The sequence below is a fragment of the Thunnus maccoyii genome, chromosome 3 (assembly GCF_910596095.1).
Source record: "Thunnus maccoyii chromosome 3, fThuMac1.1, whole genome shotgun sequence".
Taxonomy (NCBI): domain Eukaryota; kingdom Metazoa; phylum Chordata; class Actinopteri; order Scombriformes; family Scombridae; genus Thunnus; species Thunnus maccoyii.
In genome coordinates this window covers 33782795-33804937 of record NC_056535.1, presented here as the reverse complement: position 1 = coordinate 33804937, position 22143 = coordinate 33782795, and the positions used below count along the sequence as shown (strand labels likewise).

Sequence of the window (22143 nt, the reverse complement as noted above, 5' to 3'; positions counted from 1 at the left end):
GACCAGCACCGTGGCGTTATCCATGCTTGTCCCCTGTGTCTCCACAGCCCCATACAGTTGTTTGCCTCCCATTTCACTCTTGCATGTTTTGATTTACTGGGAGGGCCTGACCTTTGAAAACAGATTGATCTGAAAAAGGAGGATAGGACTGAGAGTGATATATTAGTCATGAAAAAACATTTACTCTGTAGCACTTAGCACGCCGACCTCTATGTGTGTTCACAACTGATGAGCCGGGAGATCTACAGTATTTCACCCACTGATGCTAAGTGGTCAAGTTAAGATGAGTTTGCTAAATGAGCCAAAAAATGGTGAAGCAACACATTAAGCACGACGCAGGCTTCTAATGATGTAAACTTCGACTTGAACTTTTGTGCAGTGTTTGATTGCAGCGTGCTCAACTGATTTTGATCAAAGTACATAAGTGTTTTCTTCGTTTTATTTCTCTACCGTGCCTAAGTGGATACCGCTCACTGTCTTTATAAGCAGAGATCAGCGAGGACTCTCTCTCTCTTAATGCTGTACTGTAACCTTTTGTTCCTTTCACAGCCAATAACCTGCTACTGAACTAAAACAGTGTTTTTAATTCCATCAGCCTCAGTTCCCTACCTCTCACAAGATGATATGCAAACCCTTTCAAAGCATCCTGTATGTAGAGACTTAAGTATTTGAGTTCATTTCAAGCACCATGGGTTCTTAAAGCCAGTTCTACCTGTCTGATTTAAGATCGGACATAAACACTGTGAGTAAATGTACTGTGACTAAACTGGAATATTTGAGCTGTTCTTCAGCGTTGTGGTTTACTGAAGCCACTGTGTCAAATTAAGGAAAGCATTTACGTCAAATCTGTCCCTGTTCTGAAACTGAAACCGTCTTTTTTTAGACATAATCTTGTGGAGATATGATGTGATTCGGCTGCTTGGTGAAAGCCAGATTTCAGTGAAATGACCCACAGTCCTCAGATTTGTTTGACTTGACTGTCTATTACACATTTACAGTTAGACTCATACTGTCGACACCATTTTCAGATCATATGCGTTTTTTTGCAATCTTACATAACTTTTGCACATTCAGGACCACTTGGGGAAGGTGACAAACGTCAGGGCCTCTGGATTCTAACTCCGCTCGTCTTTGTGTCTCATAATATGTTATTTTTAGCATTTATAGTTTTTATTACAAACTTATTTAAAATGATCAGACCCAAATCAATCTTCACCTCCACCTCAACAGCTCTTTGGCAACAGCTTGTGTTTGACAAATTCCATGTTTGAAGTTATAATGAAATGAAAAAGTGTTTTCAATAATCACTGTTCAGTTAATCTTCCAACAACTATAGTAACACCCACTTTCCTCAATTTGCAAGTCAGAACTGGCCACAAAATAGCTTTTTGCTCAGATTTGGAAGAGACGATATTTCAGCATCTTTTTTTAGTAATGTCTGTGTCCAAAATCACAAAGTGAAATAATTTATCACCGGGGGCGTTTTCACCTACATTCAGCAGCAAGGTTACGAAAAGTATCAAATATTTAATAGTCTAGCAAAGCAAAAGCACGGCGGAGAGGCAGAGAGAAAAAAGCAAACATCAGCAAGTCATCAGAGAGTCTGCTGCTGATACGATGAAGCAGACTGCAGCTTCGTGAACTTTCTCCATCAAATTAATTTCAGTTTTCTGACGATTCACAGCTTATTTAAGGGCCTGAAGCATCTCAGTGTTTCCCTGTGGTGGGTCAACTTGAGTTAAGCAGCTCATCTTATTAGAACCCTTTAACAACAGTTTGATTAGTTTAGTATCTTTTGGGGAATTTATTGTCTTATCATGTTTTTTCAAAAGTTTTATTTGTCCTGATAAGAATAAATATGACAGTGCAGCAAATGGTTTCTTCCAGGATCAAGGTGCCTTCCCTGTATAATAAAAAACACAAATAGAAAGAAGAAAGCTCTCCAAAGAAAGAGAGATCTGGAGTGAACCTTTGCTTAATGAACAAAAAATAAAATGTTTTTTCTAAAAATCACACTCAGTGGACAAAGAAGCTCTTTGGAGTCAAAAGCCATGATGGCACTCTGAGTCCTGAGTATAATAATAAAAAGCATTTTATATCAACATCAATGTGTTTCAGCTGGAGATGGAATAAAATACAAGCAAGTAAGAAGCACGGAATACATTGTATGATAGGGATGTGCAGAGGGCTCAGTATATGTATTTGTATTTGTTGAGGCAGCAAAATTATTTGTATCTGTATTTGAATAAAAGTGGAAAGAGGTTTAAAAATCCTGTTTTTGTTTTTATCATGCTTTTAATTTTAGAAAATTAAAGTGTTACAATAAGTGTTCGTGAAGTGTTTCCATGGGAGCACTTCATTTGTGTCAGTAGTTCAGCTTTATCTCTGGGGAACACCCCCGACTCCGGGATTGATGTCCAAATTAGGAAATGTGCGTCATGTAGCAGGTGGAGGTGACTCTCCTCGTTGAGACCTGCTGATAGACGTAACAGCGGAGCAGAGGAGAGACACTGAGATAGCAATGTAACCGACCTGTTCGCTGGTATTTAACATGTTTTTTTTTTCTTCTAGAAAACAAATAATTTTTAAAAATATTTGTATGAAACAAATATTCATAAAAAAAACCACTATTTGTGCTTTGCCGAATAACGTATTCGTATTCGGGCACACCCCTATTACATGAACGAGTAACAGGTGTGTGGATAGTAGGAACTGTGAACATCTAATGTGTCTGTCTTTACAGTGAAATGTATATGAATCAAATCATAACTGCCCAGAAAAGCTATAAAACAAATACAAAAGTAGTTTTTCATAAAAGCTGTTGAAGTTTGATTTTTGCTCTCAGTTTATTTTTATATACAGTATGTTAGATGTCGATAAAAACATACTGAATACTTGTAGTCTGTGTGGTATGAAAGTGTTTAAACATACAGTGAGTTAACTTGATGTGAGTCGCTCTCGTTCAGCAGCGTTTTGAGCAGAAACGATGAATCTAGATATGGAGACTGTTTTGTGATGAAGGTTAGAGGAGTCAGACTGGCCATTAAAACAGATGGACTGACTGTTGCAGATGGCGAGATGTTGAATAATTTACGGCAGCAGTGAAAAGGAACACCCACATTAAACTTTAGAGACAGAGCTGCTGTCTGCTTCTTGTCTCTCTAACAGAGACAAAAGCAGCGTGATGGACTCTAGTCTCTGCTGTAACTGATCTCATGTGGAGTTCATATTAGTTGAGAAAATGGAGAAACAGCTGGAATCTCTGTACTGTTTGCTCCATCTACAGAGCTACACATACTACATACATACTGTCATGTTAAATTCAAAAATTAAAAATGCATTTCTCATGTTCTGTGTTATATTATGCGAGTCAGATGCATATTGCAGTCAGTGGACATTAAACAGAGTACATTACATTAATAATTTAAACAAACATATGGTAGCAATGCATTATTTTCTCCTTCCTAAGTATAAGAAACTAAAGGAATATATATAATGCTGGCGGAGACTGCCTTCAAAAGACAAACAGCAGGGTCTGTTGTTTAAATAAATGCCCCAAAATGACAGATGCTTACATCCAAGTGACTGAAGCTCCTGAGGGATCGTAGTAATCATGACGGGAGCAAAGGAGGAAATCAGGTATCAACAAAGTCCACATAGGAAGTAGGTCAAGGTGTACAGTAGGGGTGTGCCCGAATACAAATACGTTATCTGGCAAAGCACAAATAGTGGGTTTTTTACGAATAAAAGTTTTCAGGAAGAAAAAAAAAAGGTCGGTTACATCGCTATCTCAGTGTCTCTCCTCTGCTCCGCTGTGACGTCTATCAGCAGGTCTCAGTGAGGGGAGTCACATCCACCTGCTACATGACGCACATTTCCTAATTTGGACATCACTCCCAGAGTTGGGGGTGTTCCCCAGAGATAAAGCTGAACTACTAACACAAATGAAGTGCTCCAAAGGAACACTTCACAAACACTTATTGTATTTTCTAAAACTAAAAGCGTAATAAAAACAAACACAGGATTTTTAGACCTCTTTCCACTTTTATTCGAATACAAATACAAATAATTTTGCTGCCTCAACAAATACAGATACAAATACAAATACTGGGCTCTCTGCACATCCCTAGTGGACAGATGGGTCAACAAATACTTTCCAACCACGAGTCAACGTTGTGTGTTAAAAACCATTCACTCTCTTACTTTAACCATGTGGTTGTTATTGTAACCATAACAACGAAGGTCCACTAACTTTAACAAAGTATTTATTTTACCCCAAACCATGATGCTAAGCCTGACCAAATGTTTTTTTTTTGTAATGGTTGTCCTGCTGATGTGAAAACACTTCTGTGTGTCGTTCAGGAGTGAAAGGACCAGCAGTGTGTTTTGCGGTTTAATTTAGAGGACCGTTTGTGTTGATGTGAACATGTCAAACTTTATCACGAAACCTCTCTTGAGTTTGATGTCCCTAATTTAAATGATCAGAGACGCGGAGGCTCTCACGCAAGGCTAAATCATAAACAACTAACAATCCATGAAATGAACTGTGTCACATCCAGAGAACACCTGAGCACTTGAACAGTCCTGGATATGAGAGCCCTCAGCGTTCTCTTCACACCGTTTGACATTGGATGATATATTAGTGTATAAAACAAATGTTGCTTTCATAAAACAGATGCACATTTGTACACAATCACACACTCTATGAACAATAGAGCCTGTTGGACAACGCAGTGCTTTGGGGTATTTAGGTGGATAATAAACCATTATTTGGATTTGCTTGGATTTGTCTTCTGGACAACTGTAGGAAACAAACAATTGGATGTTATGTGTCTTTGATAAACAGTAAACATCTGTTATAGATGGAAAGGAAGGGAGATGGGTATGTAATTATGTGTCTGTGTATTATAATCATCTGTCTGCCCCCTCTATCAGTTTTTTTATCTCCACTATACATGTTTCTGTCTCTAATAATCAGTGTTTAAGCTCAGTTTATCTTGTTTCTTTGTTTCCTTTGACTGTTTGTTGAGATACATCATATCTCAGACTCATCTCAGGCCCTGGAAGGCACTTAAAACAGGTCAAAACAAGGTGACAGACAGTATTTGCAGCTGACTGATCCAGAGGGAAGCTGTATTATTTGTGGGTGGATGATATTTTTACTGCTGCTAACGCAGCAGCCTCTTTTCTTTTCTTTCCATCCCTCTCTTGTTCACTCGTCTTTGTGCCTCTTGTTTCCTTTGTTAAGATTTTGTCTTTTTCTGTCTCTGTCTAGTTTATTTTCATCTCTTCGTGTCTCCCTCTTTTCTCCCTTTTTCTGTAACAAGCTGACCTTTTTAAGTGAACCAGTGCTTCAACACCATCAGCTAAATTGGGAACAACACAACACTCTGATGACCTCCCGCCCGTCACACACACACACACACACACACACACACACACACACACACACACACACACACACACACACACACACACACACACACACGGTTTGAGCCAGGTAGCATCAGAGAAGAGCCTGGGGTGTTCTGAATGCACTGACCTGTTAACAACCATCCATTGTCATAGTTAACTAAGCAGAGAGACAGGAACAAGATGTACTGCTTATGTGTGTGTGTGTGTGTGTGTGTGTGTGTCCATGCACATGCTTGTTTCATACAACCTGATGTCTTTATTGTCACATTAACGCTGCTCTGTGTTAACTCCAGGGTATCTGCAGGTCTTGAAAAGCCTTGAAAAGCATTGAATTTAGTTTTACTTTTGAATGTATTAAAAGGTCTTAAAGTAAATATCTCTCTTGCCAGCTGTACAATAGGCAGTAATGTAACAAAATGCTTTATGTCCGATCACTTTTGGGAGACATCCTACATCTATAAACTACAAGTGAGACTGTTACCACAGCGGATTGATTTAGTCGGGACCATCGGACCTGCAGCAAACACCGTCGCTACTGCAGCTACAGTAGTGAGGAAGCTCATCGTCCCCCAACAGTCCCTTGTAGGGAAATAGGTTAATTCCTATGTTGTATCAAAATAGAAACTTTGAGTCTTGGAGCGTTGTTATATGGAACTTTCATGTCCTTCGAGCAATTAAAGCAAATATCAACTACCTGACAACATTTTTCTAAGTATTTATTGTAGAAATTTTAGGGGTTAACCTTCAAGGACAGTGGAAACTACCTAAGATGTCACTCACTGAACTTCTTTTCCATGACGGTCAACCAGTGGTTAGAACCATCTGTAAGGTTTATGAAGCCCTGTTACCTTCTCTGAACCGGAAAGATCTAGACTTAGGTTGGACAGGGGTTTAGATATAGAGACTGTTTGAGAACTGTGGAGGGCTTTATGTTGCAATGGTGCTACATGCACACTAAATTCAAGTTATAGGTTATTTCAGTTCAGTTTTTTACATCAGATTTATCTCACCCATTCCAAGCTACATGGGTTTAACTCCAGTCTCTCACCCCCTTTGTTTTAGATGTGGTCTAGTAGACGACACTTCCCTTCATCCCTCTTGGCAGTGCAGTAAACTACAAGGTCTTTGGCAGGAGATCTGTGATGCTTTATCAACAATTCATGGAGTTACTTTGCCATGGATCCTGAGATATGTCTTTTGGGCGACCTCTCAAATTCTAATCTTACACATCGTCATTCCATCAAGCTTATAGAAATCCTACTTGCCAAGAAATATGTTGCAATGAAATTCAGTCAGAAGTCCCCTTGCCAGCTGGATAGTTGCTCTCACAAGCCAACAGTTGCATAACTCTGGAAAAGATAACCTATTATTAAGGAATGAGATCTTTTTTTTCTTATAAAATATGGTATATAACATTTTATCAACTACATGGAGAATCTCCCATCTCACCCTCCCTCTCTCTCTATTCTCACCACACTAGTGTTGTGTAAGAATATTCTGCTGTGGCTAAAGTTAACTTATCTGCTTATGTTTTTCTTTCTCTCTATTGTTTTACATACCCTTAGTAGTTACATTTTTTTTATCTTAATTGTTACGTCTTAATTTATTTAATTGTCTGTTCATTTATTTTTGAAAAGTCTGTAATGTACAGCGAGTGTGTTTGTAGTGTCATTGTCTGGCTGTATGGTTTGTACACTATTTGAAAAACAGAAATAAAATACTTAAAAAAAAAACAGAGAAAACATCAAAGAAGAAAACTGTGATGCAAATGAACTGAACTCTGCTGACTTTCATAATAGTAAAAATTGGGCTAAAATCTTATAAACCAAACTTTTCCACTGTGGAGAACAGCCTCTTTAAACACACTGAGAGTCATCAGTTATCACAGATGTATTCAAACCTTTTACTTTGGCCCAAATCCAAAATATTACTAAGTTAAAGTGCAGAAATATTAATGAATTAATGGAGCAAAACGTTTCAAAACTAAAGGTATTCATTATGCAGAAAGAAGGCTCCTGTGAGACTCACATTATTGTGTATTATTAGATTATTGTTACTGCTTCATTAATGTGTAAGTAGCACTTTACTGGTGCAGTTGGTTCAGGTGGTTGCACTACTTTATATACTGTCTGGTAGGTTAATCTATAATAATCATTATTCATCATCATCACCATTATTATTATTATTATTACAAACATAATTGGCTAAGTAACCACTAAGCTGCTATCAAATAATTGTAGTGGAGTAAAAAACTCCAATATATTCATTATATTCCACCACTGTGCCCAATCTGTATGTATTTGGACGTCCTTGGGGGCTCATGCTTTAAAACATTAGAATGGTCAAAAAGGTTAAATGAATATGTTAAAACTAACATCAGATGACAGAACAGTAGAGTATCCTCAGTGTTTTAAAGGGACAGCACAGTTATGAGGCCAGTATGACTATGAAGAGAACAGTTCTGTATGTGTTTATGGCTCTGGGCAGACAGGTAATTGAGCGAGCTCTCTGAAGGCAGGGCCGCCACCTCTGAACCACTGCTGTCAAATGCATGGCTAACCACAGCTACTCTATTTCTCCTTAGTGCTATTGTTCTCATTTCTTCCTCTCTCTCTCTCTCTCTCTCTCTCTCCAACACCCTCTTTGTCTCTTCCAAAAATACATTCACACTATAACAGTAGAAAGTGCTCTCCTGTGTTTTATTATGCAATGTTTGACCCTAAAAGGTCGTTTGACAGGCGTAGCGGAATACATATCTGTCGACAGGAGAAGCAGCTGATCTGTTACCCAGAAGACAGTTGGGTTATTATGTATGATGGCTCAGGATGGCTTTCCTTACTAACCGCCCGAGGCTGCAAGTACAGATAGGACATACATTCACACACAGACATGTAGGCACCAAAGCTAATACTGTACATACATTCTCTGCATCAGCATGCAGGCCGGCTGACAAGTGAAGGAGCACATTAATAGGACACACACACACATAAAAGCATGTACAGTATGTTTTCATACATGAACAAACAACCAGCAGGCACAAATAGACAGGCACACGTCCAAAATAGACTCCCTCCCTCCTCCCTGCCTCCACTCTTCTTCTCCTCACTGAAACATGTAGTAGAATATGAATAAAATCCCTCCGGTGTGAAGGTTTCCCTCAGCAGACCGCTGCAGCACCAGCTCCACTTTGTTCATTCAACTCATCTTTTCGTATCTTTCAGGCGTAATTTCCATAAAAACTTTCCCCCAGTCACTCGAGATCCAAAGATTTTATGACACAAAATGCCTAATTACTTCCACAGCGTACAGCAGCATGTATAGTGTATAAAGATAAAGTAGGAACAGCTAGAACAAATACTTTTCATTTCAGATATCCAGCACAGCAAGAAGTGATGCTTACTTTTACTCTTGAATAGTGAGAGTGGTCACAGATCCACTGACACACTCTGTGCCTCACATACAACAGTGTATGTTTGAAAAATGAGCTAATTTGAAAGAAATGTAGCCGAGAAATTTTGTTGAAATTCTGCAAACAAATACTAAATACTGTCTCTGAGGAGAAAATGCTAACGAGAAACAAAGCAGTTCCATCTAATGACTCATCCACTCACAGTAAAATGATCTCAAACAGGCATTGTACTAAAAATTACACATATGAACTGAGCGGTAACATAGTGTAAAACAAATAATGGTACATTTATAGTAAAGTTATAGTAGTGAAGCTGAAACTTTGTAGTAAATGTCTGTTTTGCAGCAGTATCGCTGACTGATGACATAAAATAATGGTGGATTAGTTTATACTCAGTTTTTAGTGACTCCTGAATGAAAATGAGTTATATCAAACTATATGACGTCAGGACTTGAATGACAGTAAAAGTTAACCAGAAGGTGACATTTCTATGTGACTAGTTACTGTACGTACAGGCGCTCCAGTCATACAAATGAAGCAACCTGTCCAGCATGCTAGCAGCTCCCATTATAACCTTCACGGTATCTTACATGAATTATTGAACAGTGCACCTCTGAGACACAGGGCATGTGTTGTAGCGCTGCAGTTACAGAGCAGGTAGTCTTCATACTCTACATACATTCTGCTTGTTCTGTCAGCTGGTGTTACAGGTTAGGATGCAGTGGAGGGTGAACAACGTTTACACTCACTGTGCAGTGAATTAAATCTATTCGCAACAAATATTGGAACAACTGCCATTAAATGTGAGATTTATAGTTTCCAGAAGATGAATCTTAATGTCTTGTGATCCACTGACTTTTCCTCTGTTATGAACAGGTTAAAACACTGTCTGTCATCCTGGAGCCTTATTCAATGAAACATTTGTGGTGCATGTGGCTATATACAGTATATCCTCATTAGTGTAGTTATACAAAGGACAGTTTTATCCTTTAATTATCTGTCTCAACTGTCTTTTCCTGTCTCTGTCTCTCCAGGGGGTTTTCCCAGCCAGCTACATTCACTTGAAGAAAGCTGTCGTCACCAACAGAGGGTAAGTTACCAACTTCTAAGACTACAACAAGCTCTGTCTACATAACTTCTGGGGACTGAATTTAGATTAATATAACACATACATTTATTGCAACATTATAAACACAGCTGCTCTCCTTCTTTTGGGGGGGGGGGGCATAGCAATGATTCACATAATGGCAACACAGTTATTATAATAACATCCTCTTATTGTCTCCTTACCTACCCAAACATTTATCTCTCCACCATCTTTCTCTCTTCACCTTTGTCTTTTTTCATCCTCTCTTCTTTCCTGTTATATAATTTTCTGTCATAACTGCATGTGTCACACAGATGTCAGTATTGCCTGTTTTAAATCAAGATGAAGTGATTGTAGGTGAGCAGCCATAAGTTCACTTTTTAAGAGACAGAGAGAAGACGTGATATATTTAATCAGTTCTATGTGATAGAATGAACAGAGTAAACAACAGAAAGACAGAGGAGTATGAAAGAGGGTTGGACATTAAACTGAGCAGTAATATGATGAAGTATAAATAACTTTTCCAGTGTCTGGATACAATCTGTTTCAGACTAAATTCAATGCACTGCTTTTAGATTCCTTGTGTGAAGGTTGTGGCTTATTGGGACATTACATCCAATCTAAAAAAGTAGGGATGCACGATATTATCGGCACGTCATCGGTATCGGCCGATAAAAGCTCTAAAATGAAATATCGGCATCAGCAAATTCTGCCGATTATGAGAGGCCGATATGTCGCCTTCCCCTCCACTGCCTGACTGTGTTTCCCTTGACAGACTGTGTCACCCCGACGGTCCCGGTCCTTCCTCCGTAGACTCCACTTCATTCAGCTGCCCATCAGACCCGCTGCTTCTTCCCACTTTAACCTGGTTAAAAGGCTAGCAGAGCGTTAGCCACAGCATGACCGGAGGGAAGCACAGCCAGCTAGCCTCTCAGCTAACGTTAGTCCCAGCTCTCCATGTGGATCCAACCGGAGCACTGAGCCCCGGTTTGTTATTCAGGTTAAAGTGGGAAGAAGCAGCTGGTCTGAAGGGCGGCTGAGTGAAGCGGAGCCTGTGGAGGAAGCACCAGGACCGTCGAGGTTAAACAGTCCATCGAGGAATTGCTTTGTCCGGCTGCACAGATAGGAAACACCTCGGCTGCCAGGATGTACCACTCTGTTTGGAAAAAAAACTTCTTTTTGGTTTATAACGGCGGTTGGCAACCAGTGTATTAGGTGCATTACCGCCACCTTCTGCTCTGGAGTGTGGACCAGAGATTAAATCCTCCACATTAATCCTGTCTGTCTAATAAACTCAAAGAAAACTCTACTGCTGCTCCCACTTGGCAGGTTCATTAAAGTTTTAATGCTGAGCTCCTGAATTCCAGTCTTCCTAAGTTCTTCCTTCATATATTTTCTTTCTTGATCATACTTAGTACAACCTATACTTGCATGGATAACAGTCTCCTCAGCCATCTGGAAAGAAATATGTGCATATATCGGCATCAGCAATCGGCCACAATGAGTTGGAAATATCTTCATATCGGATATCAGCAAAAAATCCAATATTGTGCATCCCTACTAAAAAGTATAGTCACACTTAAAAATATCTTAGAAATCTGAAGGTCATGTAACTAAACCTTGATGGACAACATGAGCAGCTTAACGTTTGTCCAGTTGGTAGAACAGAGCTGAGAGAAAAGCTCATTATCTGCTGACTGTGGGAAAATGTTCTCTACTTATTATTTGAGTCGGTCCTGAATTCCAAGATGAATGAGCCCCTTCAGCTTGATACTTTTATCACATTATCACGCCGTCGTCTCTGTGTATTATTTCCTCAGAAACTGAAAGAGTCCAAATCACCTCCCAGGCCTCTGCAGCCTCCAAACACAACATCTCCCTGGTCGTTTTTCTCCAGTGTACTCTACTCTCAGCCGTGTCACACTGTGAAAAAGTGCCTTGTACAATAAAAGCAGTAAAGTACACTGTGTGAAAATTCAACATAGAGGAAATAGTCTATTTTTCCCCAATAGCAATATGTACAGTATATCAGTCACTGCAACACTGATTTGCTATATAAGCTTAAGTTGCTCTCGTCTGTCTGGGATGATGCCACAGTTGAATGTACTTTATTTTCCACTGTGCTTGGAGGCCTTTTCTTCTTCTTGTAGCTAAAGATGTTTAAAGGGTAATTTAATGAAATCCTGTTTCCTGTTGGGATCAGTTGTTTTGAGACTATTCTCTCTAAATAAGGTATGAACCTCCTCATTGCTGATTCCCTTCCAAGTTCAAGGGTACATATTTTAATACATTTGCATAATTATTGGAAAAGGTTCATGTTTTTCTTTTTTTTATTATGTCAGATTATGGCGGGGTAATATATCAATATTGTATCAATATCATGATATGAGACTAGATATCATCTTAGCCTTTGGATATCGTGATATTGTGATGCATTACAGTAAAGTATTATTTTCCTTCACCCACTTAGTCATTACATCCACATTACTGATGATTATTTATCAAAAATCTCATTGTGTAAATATTTTGTGAAAGCACCAACAGTCATCTCTACAATATCGTTGCAACATTGATATCAAGGTATTTGGTCAGAAATATTGTGATATTGTGATATTGTGTTTGTCCATATCTCTCAGCTCTATTTGAGATTAATCAGAATTACATAGCATGTCTCCATTTGCACAAGAGTTTTTTAATTAAAGGCCGGGAGAGTAAATTAATTGGAATTAGTGAATCCTTTACTGTTTTAAGTAGAGCTGCAGGGCAGAAGAAGAGGAGGAGTTTAGAGTGGAGAGAGACGGAGATTTTACAGTCTCGTACAGGATGACAAATATCGTTATATGTGTGTGTGTGTGTTAGAGAGAGAAAATGCGTTTACATGCACTTCAGTATCCAGGTAACTCAGAGAAACCAGGTTATTCAGGTAACTGGAGAGCATGTTTACATGCAGCAGGTGCGTAATCTGATTTCTCCCTTAATGTTATTATTCTTATTGTAACAGTCGTAGTTATTGAACGCTGACTGTGTGTGTCGGAGCCAGAGACTGTACAGTGTGAGGTCTTATTATTATTATAAGGTGGGAGCAGACTGACGGTGCAGCGAGCGGAGCTTTTCCTCACAGCGTGACGGCGTCTGAATTTGAATCTGAACAGTGAAGCGTTCAGCGGTATCAAACGACTTGTTAACACTTCTAAAGGCGACATCTTGTAAGTTTCGATCAGACTTTGGATGGAATTTGATGTAATTTCAAGGATGTATCGTCGTGTCACACCAGCTCTGCTGTCACTTTCCTTTCTGAAGTCTTTGACCTGCATGTGTGTCGATCAGAAACCTGAAATCAACTTTCTCTGGGAACCTGGTTTCTTACATCCACTACTTTGATTACACAAACCCAGTTTATTGATGACATCACAGTTACTTGAGAAGGCCAACTGTAACCTGGTTACGTACTTATGTCATGTAAACACACTGAATACTTCATTTTCTTGTCTTCTTGTGGTTCCTCACTATTAACTTCAAATAAGGCTGCACAGTGTATCAGAGAGGAGACGGAGCTGAATTTAAGTTGATCCTTTGAACAAATAAATGATCTATTTGTGCTTTATTTATCAGCATATGGAGTTGGATGGGTTTTATCTCTGACACCATGTTTGTGAAAGAGTTCGTATATGTATATGAGTGAATAAAGTAGAGTTTTAGGATTTCAGGAAACGTGATAATACTGTTTACCATGATAATATCGTTTACTGTGATATTTTTACCTTCGATAATTGAACCATGAAAATGTGATACCTGCACATTCCTACATGTGAACCATGTGCGAAATGAAATGAAATGAAATCTGTGAAACAGGTCAGTGGCACCGTTTGCAATCTGCATGTAAGCAGTGTTCACAAATCACCTTCATGAAACCGCTGATCTTCAGTCTACAGAGTTTTGTCGCGCATCCTAACTGAGCTAATGTGGCTCTTTGGCAACATTCCCGCTTGTTTGGAAAAATCTGATTCTTTTTATCCATCTCAGATCTCTTTTACCTAAGTCATGTCTTTCTACTTCATTAATATCCAGTGTAGCAGCTGAGCTACTCATCCATACATTTCCAGTTTCTGGTAATTGAATGAATGAATCACCGCTTGGTTTTTCGATATCAAGCGGCGAGTGTTTGGGTTCGTTTAAGGCCAGCTGTGAATGAACAGGGAGGTTGGAGTGTGTGTGGTTGATTAAGCCCGGGGCTGGAGACCAGTGAACCAGAACTAAAGTTGTATCCATGCTAGACAGATAACAGTTGCCTTTGTTCTAACATCAGACTCAGTGTCTCCATTGTTGATGTTCTCTTTCTCTAACTAGAGCAAACACATGACATGCTGAGACCTTTAATGAGCTTCGGTCCGGACGCAGACACCGACTGATCCGAAATTTAGATTCACTTCAACTCGTTCACTTTAAAGTGACGTTTGAATGAAAGATTGATGTGCGAATCATCTCATCACTAGTTCAGGAAGAAGAATTCTGAACTTATATACTGATCTAAACCAGGGAATTAATCACCTCCATAGATTAACTGTTCAGATCTGAATATTTGTACTGAACAGACACATCGTTTGAATCAGTATTTGAAGAAATATGTTACAAAGTTCTGTCTGTAATGTACACTTATTGATAAAAGAAGAAGATGAAATCACATGACTGGATTTGTAGTGAAACAAAGTCAAAGTAGCCAAAAGACAGAATATAAAATACTTTTTAAGTTTTATGCACAGCTGGGGGGCTTTAAATATTTTCTGAACCAAGCAAACACAAACAGAATCCCCCGAAATCTCTCTTCTACCCCTGAGAAAAGAGACAGGAAGTGTATTTAAGAATTAAAGATTTACACAGAGAATAACAGAAGAGGAGATAGAAATATGAAGACGGAGCAAAAGTGGCTTGTGACTGATGGAGGACCGAAGTGGCAGCTTGGAGTTCAGAGAGCGATGAGAGAGAAGAGGCGTTTTATATACGCTGGGAGTAAATATGGACGCACATTTCCACACAAAAAGAAGAGAGAGGAGATGAAAGAGAAAACCGAGAGAGAAAAGGTAACAATAGCAGTATCAGAGGAGAGGGTTGATATAGATAAGAAAGAAGAAAGAGTGATGGAAATGTGCCAGAACGAGAAGAAAAGAGCGAGGCGGTGAAGTGAAAGAAGGAACAGAAGGAAGGAGGGAAAAAGGAAGGAGAGATTAGATTAAATGAAAAGTAGAACAGAGGAGAAGAGGAGGAGAAGCGTCTGAGATACAAGTGTAACTAATGTGGGTGAAATCACCAGGCAGCCGCCAGCGACGGCTCAGCTGGGAGATCAGCTAATCTAGCACAATGGCTTTTATTAATTAATCAGTTATGAGACAGAGAGAAAGAGGAAAAACCAAGAGTCAGGGAGGGAAGAAGAGGAAGAATAAAGAAGTGTGTGTGAGACAGAGAGAGGTAGACTAATATTCCTGACTCCAGAGACGGAGACGCAGCTTTCACTTATGATTATGTATAAAGAGGATTTTTTTTAAAGTTAATGAGATGAACTGAGGTTCTTTCTTAGTTTGGAAGCATGAGGAGGGTTTGTACCTAACTGTGGACGAGGTGTCTTTTTTACTTTTATGGATTATGAAGACACAGTGAAGTGAAAAATACTTTCTGCATCCTCGTGTTCATTATTAACTTCTACATGCTGGATGTGTATCTTTTTTTTCTGTTCTCTTACAACCAAGTCTCACATCAAAATGTCTAATAGCTGCGTTGGTCCACAGCGCAAAATGTAGTAGTATAACATTCTTTTCTATTGGCCTGTGTTTATGTCACATGACTGTCAAGTTTTTGTCTGTGAAAACAAAAAAATGCAATATTTTAAGGTAGTTGCGGCATTAAAATGTGTTTTGATAAAATTTCTAGCAAGAAATGTGCATTTAACTTTCATAATCTTTGTAGTTACATGTTTTTTGAATCATTGTCTTTGTGTAGTTATCTGAGCTGTTTTGTTATTTGTGTAGTTTTATGTAACTTTCTGATGATGTTCTTTCAATAAAACATAGATTTTAGAGCGACTCCGGGAAGAATTGAATTTGAAATCCAGAATTTGAAGCTTTACGATTGGCTGACTGGAGTTTCCTCACTGTCACCATGTTAAGGTTTTCTTTTAATGATATCTTTAACATTTGTCAACACAAAAACACAATAGTTTCCTCAATAACTCAACAATCTGATAGGTTAATGTTAAGGTCATCAGTTTATCCATCAAGCCATCAATTATTTCTCCTTTGATTCTGAGAAACAGTTGTTTTGTCAGGTTTTGATAGCTGAAGGCTAACGAGGAGCGTTGTGTTGTGGGCTGACTTGGTGCGATTGACTCCTGTTTTAGTTATCCTGTCTGAACTAAAGACGCTCTAATTTCTGTTTCACTGTGACTTTGAACACTTCAATAGAAAAAAGCTATTCTTAAAAAGCAACTCTACATACAGTAAAAACAATCAAACAATTTTTAGAGTTAATGAGTGTTGTTATATCCAACTTAACCTGAACGCTACATGATAGTTTCAGGAGTTTATTGTTGGTCGGTGTGAACATTTTTTCTGCTGTTACACATCATGTCACTGGATTCTCTTTGGTTAACAAGGATATGATGGGTAGCTGTCAACGTGCTGTTATACCTCTGTGGTGAACTCACTTTAATTCACCATTACTGAAGTCTAACTGTATGTAACACAACACAATATATCAAGTTCTGTGGAGACAAACGAGGTCAACCTCGTATTTGGTTTCTGTTCACTACTCACTGTTAAAGTAGTTGTGTGGTGGACATGATGCTCTTTGTGTGTTCTTTACTTTATATCTGAGTCCTGTTTAAACAATAATGTTTCTGTGAATCTTCTTCTCCTCTACAGACCACATGAGACCGTGGTGCCTCTTGAAGACCCCATCGTTACTGAGGTGACGTCCACGCTGCAGGAATGGGCCTTACTATGGAAGCAGCTCTATGTGGTGAGCAGCACAGAATATTCTGCTTTTAATATTTCATACCACTGCAGATCTTTATACTGTTCACTGCACTTTATTGTGTCAAACACCAAGAAAAGCTCAACAGATTCAGTCAATGAAGACACTTGAGCTGCTTTACAGTTCGACCTGCCACGATCTATAAAAGTTAAGCATAGTTCATTTAGTTAATAGTCTTCACAAGGTTGGTTTCATTACAATATCATAAAAGATGGAGTTACAGTAGTAACATGGGAAAAGTCATTATTTGCACATTTATTCTGAGGAAAATGTGATCAGCTCAAACTAGGGAACAAGTGGTGCAAGTGTAAAGTTTCTATCAGGTGTTGTTGTGAGTGTTTGTTTGTTCTCAGTCCAGCTATTAAAAAAACATGAAGAGACCTTCCAGCACTGTTATGGCAATCGTCTTCATAAATTCATGAGTCTCACCACCAGTTCCTGTATCTGCTGGATGTTTCTGACATTCAGAAACAAACAAAACAAACAAACTCAGAAACAAAAAAGTTCCACAGTGTGTGTGGATGTTGGTCTGTAGTTGGTGATTCTTGGTTTCAGCTTCATTGGTTTGATGTTTTAATGGTTTCTGGATGTTAAAGATGTTTAGACTTGTATCACTCACTGTGCAGTGTATTCACCTGTTATACTGGCTACGATTCACACACAAAGGCCTTGAAACATTTTGCACAAATGGAAGCAAACACTGATTCCTTCCCTCAGATATGTAAAGTAACTCACATTTGTTCATGTTCACACTGAGAAACCAGCAGCATTGTGTCCTTTCTCTGCCATTCACTTTGTCACAGTTTGTATTGAGAATTGTTCTACTTCCTACCTGCTCTGTCAGTGTTAGTGTGTATGTTGTGCAGTTTAATCTGGTGTCAAAGGGCAAACAGGATGGTGAGGAGCTGTGGATGAGGCCACAGGTTACATCTTTCTCTCTTTCAAGCTGTTTGTAGTTGTTTGAACCTTCTGCTCTTTACTCTTTATCTCTTTGTTTTAAGTTGAGCCTGTTCACACTCAAAAAGATTGAAAAATGTTTAGTTTCCTGAACACATGACCACTGCAGTTGAGTTTATTTACATTCACAGTGTACTATATTGCAATTTTTAACTATTTTTCCAGGCTAATATATGCTATATCCTTGTTGAACATGTTCTGTATTCATAGAAACAGAGAGTCTCCTGTGTTCAGGGTCATCTACTGCACAACTTTTAGTTTTTTTAAGTAATAAATGAATATTTCTACACTGTTCTGTATCTCAGAGCCAATAACAAAAGACTTAATGGATTCAGTTTGTTTGCCCTGCATTATAAGTATGAAACACTGTTGTTTTTGTGAGCTACATGAAGGTCGTGACCTCAAGACTTTGGGACTCGAGCTGTAAAGTGACAGTGTTACAGGTAAGACAGTGAAGAACATTATAGAGGAGTTTATAGTCAGGTTGTTTGGTTGAAGCTGTGGAGGCTGGAAGCTGTTAGACGTTCAGATCTGTGATGTTTGTCTCTCTGTCACAGACTTTTATCACTTTATCCTCAGTCCCTCGTTGCATTTCTGTCTTAAAGCTCTTTGGTTATTCTCTGTCACTCTATATGCTTTTTATTGGATATCCTTCTGTACATACACATATAGACGGGTAGAGATTATGTGATTTAAATTGAAATCTAAATCTGTCACCGCTCTCTGTCTGTTGTGTGGCGTCGCTCATCTTCCTCCCGTCCCGCCACTTACTGTCTTCTGCCGTCGCCTCCGTGTTAACAGACTTTTTTGTCTTTGCTTGTCTGCCAGAGATGAAAGACGAAACTGTCTTTGTCAGCTTCTGCGTGACAGATTTTCCCATTTCCATCCTGACAGACCTCACATTAGTCTGTGTGTTGTTGTGTAACTGAAAACACAAATGTCCTCTTATAACTACTGTTAAATACGAATCCAGCAACAGGAAACACACGGGTTTCGTGTGGATGGATGGCGAGACGGAGAGGTGATAGATGGAGGTGACTTTCATATTTGCAACACAGTGTGGTTGGATGGATAACAGGACAGTAAACAGACAAAGATGAGAGAAAGGATGCTGGCGTGATGGAGTCACACACAGACAAACAGATGTTATGTATGGAAGCACTGAGGAGGCAGATAAACAGCACAAAGACGCTTCTTCTGATCCTTTGGTTTGTTACAGGAGACATAATATAGAAATGTAAAGGTTTGTGGGTGTAAGAGGAGGATGTTTACAAGTAACAATAAGCAATTATCCATGTTTAAAAAGCTTAGCATGTCGTAATGATTGAACGAGTGCAGTCCATCATCTGTAGAGCTTAAATTAACTTGCATGGAGAGGAATCAGAAACGACTCCACCTGTCACATGACACAGTGAGCATGTTGCGTTGTGTGAAGATAAAGAAGCCAAATAGATAAAAAGATAAACAGCAGATTTTGCATCATGTGATCTCATCATTTGTTCTCTCATAACATGTTTGTGCTGAAAAAGGAAACAAAAATAGGAAAAAAATCAGATAGTACTTCCTGTTTTCATGTAAAAAATACTTGTTCGTTTAAGGTATTATATAATATATGTAGCAATATTAACCAACACGCCATCAACACCTTCTCTGTTTACTGTTGTTGTGAGGAACACAAAATCTAGCCTGTCTTTTATTTTGTTGTTTTATTTACTCTCTATTTCACACACACAGGTTTAAATACATGCATCGATGCTCACACATGGACACACACAGCGACACATGGATGAACCCACACGCACAGACGCACAGCGACGCGCTGAATTCTCAGTAAATGAATGTTCGGTGGCACCGAAGCCTGCAGAGGTGACAAATGCAGCAGAGCAGAAAGACCGAGCGACAGACACACTAACACACTCTCTCTCTCTCTCACACACACACACACACACACACAGGTGCACACTGACAGACATGCACAGTACAGATGTGTCCTTTGCTGTGTTGATGCCTTTTGTCAGTGCGGTTATGTCTTTGTTGCTCAGTGTCCTTCCTTTGTGAACACACACACACACACACACACCCTCTCTCTCTCTCTCTCTCTCTCTCTCTCTCTCTCTCTCTCTCTCTCTCTCTCTCCAGTGTATTCTGTGCATGGCCTTTGCACACTGCCACAGGGAATCTGCACACTGTTGGATGTGATAGAAAAGAGAGAGAGAGAGAGAGAGAGAGAGAGAGGAATAGTGTGTAAGACATAGAATAAAAGAACTGGAGAAAGAAAGGCTGAGAACAAATGAGAGAGAGGGAGAAAGAGAGAGCAGCAAAGAAAGAGGGAGAGAAAAAGAGATCACAAATGACAGAGAGCAAGAGAGTGAGAGAGGAATAAAGATGGAGGACAGAAATGCTTCACAAAAACTCAGAAGTGAACATGAAAGTAAACAAAGCTACTCAGCGCTGGATATATGATGAAGAGTGTCAGATAACAACACTGTAATAAAGACTGAGTTACTGTAACCTTGCTGTTAAAACTGGTGGACAAAATAAAAATATAATACTAAGAATTTGACACTCACACAAAAACTAAATTCTCTGTTTGCTTGGGGGGAAAAAACTGACAGCACCATAGAAGCAAATTATGTCAGAGCATGTCAGAGCCGGAGGGGGAAAAACAGCAGAATCGCACATGAAACTGTACTGTTCTCCTCCAAAATCTGACTCCTCTTTTTCTTTATATTTTCCCTCCTGCTTCCCACCCATGACTGTAACATTCACTTCTTAAACCACACATCATCTTATCATAAATATTCCTTTGTTTTTCTTCTGGCGCCACCGTGAGACTGATTTATGATTTTGAATAAAATGTTACAGTGACTGTGATGAAATTTGTTACAAACGTTCATGTATGTTTGGCGACCGCATGACTTTTCTTGTAGCGCCATCATCATCCTGCAAAACATGTTAACATCACACCTGTTAAACACCAACATGGCAGCATCGACGTTGATGTTTGCATTCAGGAGCCTCACACAGCTTTCATAATACTAGTCGTATGTTGCATTGTGTTTATATCTGTTTACATTCTGAATCATTTTGCTCACATTGAAGTGATTTGAAAGACACAGGAAAGAATAAGAAAGAGACCATAAGAGTGGAAAGTGTTCAGAGGGACAGAGAGAGAAACACATCACATGCACTGACAATCTCCTGCAAGCTACAGCTCTCTGTTTTGTCAAAGTCATGATTAGTCCTTCTATAATTCTGTCTTTTCTGTCTCTCTCTATTTTTTTCCATATCTTTGCCCTTCTCTCTCTCTCTCTCTCTCTCTCTCTGTTTTCTCCTCTATCTCTTATTTTCTGCTTCTGCCTCTTCATTCCTTCTAGATTGTTTTGTTTCTCTCGTTCTCTAATTTTCTCCTTCTCTGTTGTCTCTTGCATGCTGATGTCAAAGTAGATAAAATTGCATGTGTATTTGTGTGTGTGTGTGTGTGTGTGTGTGTGTGTGTGTGTGTGTGTGTAGGCGGAATAGATGTGTGAGCAGGAGGGAGGGAGGAGAATGAAATGGTGACAACTGAACAATGATGGAGGGATGTGAAGACAGGGATAAACGCAAAGGGAGACGTTTCTTTGCTGTGAAATGTGCAGACAAGTGTGTGTGTGTGTTCATGTGTGTGTGTATGTGTTCGTATGTGTATGTGTGTTCGTGTGTGTGTGTGAGTGAAGCCGAGACGAGAGCAAGAAGAAGAAATAGAGGAGGGGGGAGGACAGGAAAGACGTGCAGTGGGAGGAGGCAGAGGGCGAAGAATTTGTCCTCGTCCGGCTCTTTTAGCTTAACAATGAAATGACATTTTCTCGCTGTGCAGAAGAAATGACAAACGAAGGCAAATGAATGCGAACAGACACACAAGAAAGAGTTTGTTGCTGAAACGCACAGTATGTGTTCAATCTCTAGCTAAAGCTCATCACTCAGTTCCTGAAGTCCTCAGTGTAAAAGTGTGTGATGGTTTCATAAAAATACAGTACGTTACTATAGTGATTCTTTGATTGTACCTTGTAGAGGCAAATCTGGTGGCTGATTTACATGTTGGACTCATCATTACTACAGTGGCAGAGAACGTTTGGGCTAATCATGGTTGAAGGCAAGGAAAATATGCTGTTAATGTACCTGTATTGTAAGCAGAAGAAATGCATCATTTAGTAGAAATCTGAAACACGTGATTCTGGAAATTCAGCCAGGAAACGTATCGAGACGGCAAGAG

The 22143-nt window shown here is 39.2% G+C and overlaps 1 protein-coding gene across 11 annotated transcripts in view; it reads left to right on the top strand.

Moving 5' to 3' along the window:
* Positions 1-22143, top strand: part of LOC121894133 (dedicator of cytokinesis protein 3-like) — a 215056-nt gene that overhangs the window by 96042 nt on the left and 96871 nt on the right. For all 11 annotated transcript variants that reach the window (XM_042406509.1, XM_042406510.1, XM_042406504.1 and 8 more), the window contains 2 exons: positions 9859-9914; positions 16823-16919. In XM_042406509.1, coding sequence (XP_042262443.1) covers positions 9859-9914; positions 16823-16919 — 153 coding nt within the window. The remainder of the gene's footprint in view (positions 1-9858; positions 9915-16822; positions 16920-22143) is intronic.